This window comes from Geospiza fortis, unplaced genomic scaffold (assembly GCF_000277835.1).
Source record: "Geospiza fortis unplaced genomic scaffold, GeoFor_1.0 scaffold58, whole genome shotgun sequence".
NCBI classification, from domain to species: Eukaryota; Metazoa; Chordata; class Aves; order Passeriformes; family Thraupidae; genus Geospiza; species Geospiza fortis.
The window spans coordinates 167,655-176,654 of record NW_005054359.1 but is presented as its reverse complement, the minus strand read 5'-3'; the positions used below and the strand labels follow the sequence as shown (position 1 = coordinate 176,654).

Below are 9,000 nucleotides of genomic sequence, written 5' to 3'. Positions count from 1 at the left end.
TGGAATCTAGCTGTAGAGTTAAGCACATTTTATTTTCTACTACATATACTGAAATGGTTTAGTGGCAGTTTCTTTAAATACATATTTCTTAGGCTTGTTTGATGAAGTGTGAAAGCTTTTTCCCCCCCCTTCAGTCAGAGGCTAGAACTTATTTATACCTGTCAAACAAAACAAAATCTATGCATAAGGCTGTCAGAATAATTCAGTTATTCCCCTGTCCCTACTTTTTGAATTTTTTTCTATGCTTTTTAAATGTTTGTCACTAATTTAGCTGATGTCACCGCTTGATCTGCTTTCTGGATCTTATTTTTATGTTGCTATTTCTTTAGTATCAGAGTCTTCAAGGTTTTGGGATTCTTTTTCTGAATTTGAACATATCCTTCAAGAGACTGTGATTGGAATATGGGAGGTTGGTAGCATCATCTGGGGATGGTGGATGGGCTGGCCCCACTTGGTGTCAGCATTCCTTGCACTTCTTCACTTCCACATATAGTCATGGGATTTCTGAGTGCTCAATGCATGCATAATTTAACAGACAGTGAGATTGTGCGCTGGGGCGGGGCGGGGGGGGGTATTTCTGATCCTAGCTGTGACAAAAGGAATGCAAAACTCCTGGCTTTCTTGAGAGGTGCAGAAGCATAAGAGGTGGTGATCTCACTGGCAGAGCTCCTTTCCTAATTAAGAGTATTGCAAAACCCATGCTTTTATGCTGCTGTTAATTCTGTCATGAGCATCTGGTTAAATTTCCTGGAATTGACTTGGAGAATTAGGTTGATGGTTGAGATGCTTTTTAAATAAACTCTTAAACTGTTGAATGTGTTAACTTGGAAAGAAAATAAACCTTTAAGTAATTTTCAGAGAGCTCCTGGTATTTTGAAAGCAATGAGAGGAAATAATTTTGCAAAATTTGTATTTAAAACAAGTTGTAGGTCTGGGATGTAGTGTACCACAAGTTTGGCAGAGAGAGAACCTGATTTTTTGGTACTGCAGCTCATCTCTAGGCAGGGTTGGGTTTGTTTGGGTTTTTTTTTGGTTGTTTGTTTTTGGTTTTGGTTTGTTTGTTTTTGTTTGTTTTTTGTGATGCCAAAATGAAAAACTACAAAGCTAAAACCAGGAGTGGGGATAGATTCCCAGAAGTTTACTAGGAATATGCTGAGAAGCGGTAGAATTAAAGAATACTTTGAATAACAGTGTTAAGTAGCTGATTCAGGCTTGGGGAACTTTTTTCCCCTCTGTAGCTTTTGAGCAGTATAGGGCAGGTGTTTTCAAAGTCTTCTGCAGGTCTTAAAGTCATGCGCCATCACAGGAGATAAACAGAGCTTACCCATTCTGACATCTCATCACCAATGCAGCTTCCCTTGCCTGTGATGATAGTAGAAGTAGATACCCAACCCAGGTTGGCTTGGGTAGTGTTTTCCCTGTTGATCCTTACCCTTTAACTTGGTTTAAGATGGTACAGCTCGTCCATGCTGGTTCTCCTATGATTGCTGCAAAAGTGAGAACTCTGAAGGAAAACAGCAGTACAGGTTATTATATTAGTGTACAACATCAGCGTTTTAAGTTTGGGATTTCCTACATAAAACTTTCCTTTTGTTTTCAAATGGTTGCATCTATCAGCAGCTTAATGTCAACAGAAATGTGTCTGGAATGGCATTCAGGAGATTGTTTTGCTTTTAAAAAGGTAAAATGCTTCTCTTCTCCAAGCATTCCCTGGGAAGCACAATCTGTACTGCCAGACGTGCCAAGAGAACTGGTTTTCCTGGGTGGTGAGCCATGGTCTCTGCCCAGTGTGTAATATTGGACAAATCACTTTACCTTACAGTACCTTTATCTCTGCATAAGATGACTTGCCTTTTACAGCCTTGAAAAGATTTGGGCTTGTTTTGGTTTGGTTTTTTTGAAAGGTACTCGGGTCTGTGCAACTGACAGATGATATGTTGTCTGGATATGAAGTCTCATGCTGTGAATTATAAACGCTTTCTCTTTCTCAATCCTGAATATTTGACAAAGTGGGTGTGAAGTGCCTTGGGCAAACTTCAGCACAAGCACTGGTGGGCTTTGACATCTAGAACATCTGAGAAAGCAAAGGAAATGGGTGCGCTGGTGCACAGAGAGAATATCACTTTCACCAAAAAAACCCCAACCAAGCCCCAAATACTGAAAAACCTCAGTTCTCTTCATAGAGCAATCTATAAACATTGATTTTCTGCCTTAATCCTTCAAAAAACAATGAAAAGGTGTAATTTTTTGCTGAAGAGTATTATTAGGGATATTTTTGGTCTGCTTTTTAATTAATTTTCTATTTTAAACTGTTAGTCAAGGAGAAATTGAGGACTAGCCTATAACACATCTCTCTGACCGAGATAGAACTCGGTTCTGTTTATTGCACTGAAAGTATGCACATCTTGATCATGTTAGCAAGGATTTCTCTTGTGGGGTGGGGATTTTCTTGGCAAGATCAGTGCTACAGAGGCAGCTAGATAATCTCTTCATTTCTGATTGCCATATGCTGGAAAAACAGAAAATTCATGCAACTGCTGCAGCTGATGGGGAAAACTCCCAAACTGAGTCCTGAACCTTTTGTTGTGCACCTGCATTCCTGAAGCCTTTCACTTCTATGCTCTGCTGTATCTGTTGTGATGCCTTTCCCACTGTCCCATTTTTGTACAGACATTTACTGCCTTCCTTGAGCAGCTTGGAGGCAAACTACCATTCAATGGCATGGACACTGTTGCACCAAGTACTCTCCAGATGAGACAAATGAATTTTCAAGAGATTTAGCTGGGCACAGTAGAAAAACAGTGGTCAGGGCAGGGTTAAAAATGGGGAAGCACAGTGGTAAGTTGGGAAGGGTTTGTGTCTTGCCTAAGCTCCTTTCTACTTAGAATGAATGCTTTCAGTGTCAACCCTTAAAACAGCCATCAGACTTCTTAAAGCATTTGTGTAGTGAAGATTTGTGGCTGTGATGTGCACAGCTTAAACCTTGGGCTTTGTTTTGCAGTGTCTGGTAGTGGCCAGCTGTGGTGGTTAAGCCAATGTCAGCTATTCAGAGCTTGTCTAGACTTTGTCTGCAGGATTTTTGTTTTCAGCTTTGTTCAGCTGTTACTACCTCATTTGATTTTCTGTTTGTTTTGAGTTTATTTTATTTGTTTTGTTGGGTTTAGCTTTTGCTGGAGTTCTGGCAGGTGACCCAGTTAAATTTTCTCTCATTTGATATTTGCCATTTCCACCCACTGTGGCTGCTTCTTTGTGATACAAGGATTCAGTCCTATCCTGGATGCAGGGGAAGTGTGAGGGAGGAAACCAAGTCAAATGAATGCCCAGTGCTGTTTGAGTGTGTGATGCACATGCTTGTGTTGCAGAAATGCTTGGCCACATTTCTCTCTTTGGTGCTGGGTTAAGAATTGCAAGCAGGTACTTTAGAAACTGGGGAAATCCCGGTTTATAAAATAGCTAAAGATAGGTTAGAAAGTAGGAGCTGATGAGGGAGGAGCAGTGAAGTGGATTTTCTGGCAGTCCATCAACAGGAAGGGGATTCACTTGAGTGTTTCCATATTTTAATTTATTTTATTTATTTTTTAAAGAAGAAATACTCTCTTCTGCACAGGCTGGCAAAACAGCTTTGATTATTTTTCTCCCTCTCTCTTTTTTCCCCCAAGACATGCTTAGTTACAGGATTCTTCCTCACGTACCTGCTGCCACATTCATAAATTATTTTAGTCTTAGGCAATCAGAAATTGAGGGCATATCTCTGCAGAAGGCACTGAAGAAGAAATTTTGTATTTTGATTGCTCTATACTGATGGAGATCTTGGGGCATAGGCCAAACTGGGGATCTTGATTTCTCTGCAATTCTCTTTTTGCAACTGCAGTGTTCTTTCCAACTCTTATCAGTACTTTCAAGCTAAACACTGTGGTTTTGATTTGTTGCTGCTTCACCAAAGAATGCAGTTGTCTGTGTTCCTCTTTCTGGTGTCAAACTTTCCTAAGCTTTTTGGAGAATATACATTTTTTCAGTGATGACTGTGTCTTGCCCAGTAAGGCGAGTTTGTCAAACTGCCTCAGAAAATGGTGAGGAATTCAGAGGTGCTGTGTTCTCCCAATTGTCTCTATTCAGCTTTTGTGTGTGCTAGAGGTAGGCATTGGTAGGCAAAGTTCAAGTCTTTTGCAGCTTTATATAGAAAATATTCTTCCTCTGCTTTTGGAAGTTCAAATTTAGATGGACTCTTTTGGGTGTGAATAGGGAATGGATATGACTGCATATTAGGTGTTCTTAGTTGAATTAAATCCGCGCCCTTGTTTCTAGCCTATTCTTTTGGGACAGTCCTTTTTCTTATTTTTGTTTTTTTGGAGAAGTCCAGCAAGGGACTTAATACCCCAAAAAACCAAAGGTGACTTATTCCAGCCAGAGATCACTGTTTCAGTTATTATTCCAGAGGAGAATATTTACCTTGTCAAAGCTGAAGAATTCAGACATCTCCCTGCCAGCACCTTCATTTCTTTCTTCATCTGCTACACTCTTTTAGTGCTTGTTAATTCATGCTTTCCTGGCTGTATTGTGCTCTGGTATGTGCACAGGCTGCTGAATCCAGGTCTTTGTAGTGATGCTGTAGTTTTTTCATGAGCTTGTGGTATAGTGTGTGGGTGGAATTGGAAAGGGGAAACAATTAATTTTGGACTGAGCTTTAATACTTGACATTCTGCTTCCATCTGATAAGCAGAATGAGTGGGAAATCTTCAAGGAACATGAATCAGTTTAAGTCCATGCACAAGAGAGATGGGAACAGTTGTGCCCAAGTAAATCTCCACTCCTCTGGAGGGCATTTATAAGATGTGCCTTCTAAGGTAGCAGCTGGCACATTGCACAAGGATGAAGAAATAGGGAAGTGGAAATAACCTGGAGGAGGACTTCTGTGTTAAACCAGTGTGAGGGAAAACCTGATGGGCAACTACAGTTTTAGGTTTTGCTGGGTTTTTTTGGTTGTTGGGTTTTTGTTCTAGGGTTTCTTTGGGTTGTTTTTTTTGTTTTCTTTTTTGTTTGTTTTTGGTTTTTTGTTGTTTTTGGGGGGGGTGTTTGTTTGGTTTTTTTTTTTGTTTTTAACATAAGATTATAGTACATAATTGATAAATCTTTGGTACTAGTAATCTGATGGTTCATTCTGTTCTCTACCCAAAGAATAGTGTCCCTATTATATTCTATTTCATTTTTATTTTTAAATCTAGACAATATCTTGAAAGAATTATTATGTCAGAATGTTTTTTGCCATTTTAATGTAACAACTGGTCTAAAAACCTGTAAGCAAGCAACTCACCCATTTCTAAAATCTGATTTAATTCTAATTATGTCATCTGGAGACAGAGATGAGTGTGTGACTATTCTGACCCTGACTGTCAGTTGTTTAAAGTGAGACACTGCTACCACAGGGTTCCTATTCTGAGTTGTTGGCAAGACTTTTGCTAGTCACCTAAACTTTGTTCACAACAAGAGAGTAGGCTGTAGGTTAGGATGATGGGGATTTATTTCCCGTGTCATTGTATCACTCTCTGGAAGATTTAGCAAAAGATCAGGGTGAGGGGAATGTTATGTGTGTGCAGAGCATCAACTCTACTCTCCCTCTTCCCCATTAGAAAATACGTGCATCAAAATTTACTTCTGACAGGAACACACAGATTCCACTCACTTTTATTACCAGTGAGAGAACAAATTGAAATATCTTGTTACATTTCACCAATGTTGAAAGTTTATTGAAAACAGAAGAATGGTTAATTTTTTCTTTTGAATCTGAAATGGCTACAGTATAGTACACTGTATTAATTTCAGCTGTATCAGAGTAATGTACCTTTTCTTAATTGAAGCTTTTAGTTGTACTGCGGGCTAGCAGTTCTTGATCAGACTTCACAGTCATGAGCTGTGATGCTCTCTAAATCACCTCCTTGGCTGCTGGTACCTGTGAAACACTGCAGGTTATTCTCATGCAGCTTGCAAGAACAAAACTAAGATACAAGTCATGCTCTTCTGAAGAAGAACCTTTCTTCTGGGTGTGTTTTGCTGTCACCTCTTATCCCCATCTTTCCTGTAACAACTCACTTTCCCCAGCATCCTTAAACCTAATTGTTTCTTAAGCATTTCCAGCCTGAGCTGAAGATGACTGTTTTGTACTATGAATGGTACAAAAAATACTGTGACTTCACTGTTAATCAAAGTGCCTTTATCCTGTGGAGAGGGAAGACTACCATGCACATTTGATTGAAATTGCCAAAGTAGTGACTGTCTGTACTTTAGTAATAGCTGTACTTGCTGCTGTTTAATTAAGCACAGGATCTGTTGATGCGGTACGCTTCGGTTTAATGATCCAGCCTTGAATGAGCTTAGTATATTTTTAGTTTGTAGCTAAAGGGTGAAATTGAGCATCTTTTTAGAATAAATAAATAAATTAAAAATCCCTTTCAGCTTCTTACTTTCTTCTCTGTACTAATCCTTCCTCTCCTCCCTTCCTCCTCTGGATTTTTAGCGCCCTTGTGAATAATGAATGAGCCTGAGGATTAAACTGTTTCTCTGAAGTGGACTCCTCTGTCTGTGTAAAACAGCTAACCTGGTTTCAGTTCTGTGCAGTGCTGAGAAGCTTTTGCTTCTGATGGAAATAGTGGGGTTTTTTTAATCCTTTGGCATTCCACGTGACTCTTGTAGCATGCCTGACCCTTATTTACTGCTGAGCAAGTCTGAACCAGCTGCTACTCCTGCAAATCCACTTCATTCATTAATAGACCTTAAAGGTCAATATGGACTCCTGCGTGCATCAGTATTTTATCACTTTCTCTTAAGATCGAGGACAGGAACACACCTGCCTTTTGTGTCCTGATCAGTGGGCTTTACAGGCTTGAGACAGCACAATTGAGTCTTTTTTCTTGAATGCAGCCTTGCTCTCTGCAGCTGCCTGTTCCTATTAGGTGGTAGGAGCAGGACAGCCTGGCCTGAACGCAGTCGCCGCAGACTGGCAAGCCCACACTTCCTTCTGCATTGCTCCAAGGCAGCCTTTCCTGAAAACAGAAGGAAGAGAGGTCCCATATCTGTTGAAAAGGCACACTCGTGCCAGAATTGGTTACTTAAGGATAAATAGTCTTATTTTTCCATTTGTTTGGAATTGCTGGTGAGAATTCTAGCCATCAAGATACCTACAGTGCTGCTGTGATGGTCACCACACTCCCCTAACAAATCCTCTGCCCACAGAACTTCGCTGACAGGAATGGGCAGTGCCTGTATCTCAGCAGGTCTTATTCCCGTCCTGGAAAAGGCCTTTGGGGGAGAAAGAATAGCTCCATTTCTGTGCTCCTTTAGTTGTTGTCACTTGTGATGGGACTATAAAAACGTGGGCTTCTGCTGTGTTGGGGCACAGGGGAAGGGCGCTCAGAAAAGCTACACAGAGATAAAGCTCTCTTGCTGCACACATCAGCAAGCAAGGATGTAACTTTCAAAGTTTAATTTGCTACTAGCACAGTTTCTCTTTAAAATTAAAAGCATAAATTACTGTTTGGTCTCAGGTTTTGGTTTTTGTTGTGATTGTTGCATCTTTATTCATTCAAATATTCAGAGAGTACTTTTCATATTTTGCAATTGTTTTCAGGCCTGAATGTTTGAACAAAATACTGTCTGCACCTTAGACCAATACTGAAAAATTGGCTGGCTTTTTTACCATTGACTTGTTTAGTCACTTGAAAGGCAGTTCTCATGGTTCATTGATGATGAATACAGAACTCATTTTTATGTGTAATGAGTATGGAAATGATGTGGTTTGTTATTGCTCTTACCTGTAGCTACAGTTGTAGTAATATTGGAGATACAGAGCTCTTGATGACAGGAGAGAGGCGCTTCAATGTACTCCTTTTGTTGATGTTTTGTTCTTACAAATGTGGTCATTAAAAACACAATCAGAAGTTTTGCTCATGTAATGCTAGACTTTTGGTCTGTTGTGAACTTGTTGCTTTTGACCTTTACCTTATGACTCCAAAAAGAGTTAACTCTTAAAAATAGAGTTTTTTATTTCTATTTCTAGACAAAACCTGCAGGATGTTTGACTGAACTCCCTTATGTAACTTCTCTTTGCAGCCTGAGATTTCTTAATGCCTCTGCCAACAAACTGGAAATGCTTCCTCCAGCCACCCTTTCTGAAGAAACCCATAGCATCTTGCAGGAATTGTATTTGACCAATAACAACCTCACAGATAAATGTGTACCCTTGTTGACAGGCCACCCACACCTGAAAATCTTGCACATGGCTTACAATCGCCTACAGAGCTTCCCTGCAAGGTAAGGAACTTGTTTCAATGTCTCTGGCCCACGGGTGGGTGGGCATCATGAAGTATTTTCACAGTGAGAACCGAATTACACAGGAATGTGGTGGCAGAGGCTGCATTTTGGGTGTAGTGGTACCACAGTGGGTGGATTCCCCTGCTTATGCCCTCCTGCACATTGCTACCCTCTCTTGCAGTACAGACAAGTGAGTGATGCTGTTACTCGGTGAGTTTTTGTGGTGCTTGAAACTCTTCTCAGCTGGACTAATTCAGCATGGTCACTCTATGCTTTTGGAGGCCAAGCAAGCTCTTCTGTTCTCCCTGGCTTGGTAACTTTGCTTACACCTGGTGAGCCTCTCCTCACAAAAGATTTATGAGCACAGCCGTCTGGAAATGTCCTCTGGAAGTGGACTAAACTCCACTAGGGAAAAATCCTCTCAACTCCAGAAGGAGATTCTGCCTTGGCAGCAATTTCTGTGCTTTCAGTTCACTCTGTTTTAATCAGAAATCTTTCAAGTGTAAGATGTGCTGTAAAACTGATGGGGTACAACCTTGAAGAAGAGATGCCAATAAATAATGGAAGAGACATCTCTGTCCTTGTGTGATATTCTGAGCAGCTGGACTTCAGCAGCAAGGAGAAGGAGACGCATTTAGGGGGAAGGGCTGAGTGGGGTGCTAGAAGCGGGAGGGAAAATGCGAGGTAGAGAGAAAC

The 9,000-nt window shown here is 40.5% G+C and overlaps 1 protein-coding gene across 1 annotated transcript in view; it reads left to right on the top strand.

The window, feature by feature from the left end:
• Window positions 1–9,000, top strand: part of PHLPP1 (PH domain and leucine rich repeat protein phosphatase 1) — a 62,022-nt gene that overhangs the window by 38,222 nt on the left and 14,800 nt on the right. Inside the window, exon 10 of the mRNA XM_005423847.3 lies at window positions 8,104–8,304. Coding sequence (XP_005423904.1) covers window positions 8,104–8,304 — 201 coding nt within the window. The remainder of the gene's footprint in view (window positions 1–8,103; window positions 8,305–9,000) is intronic.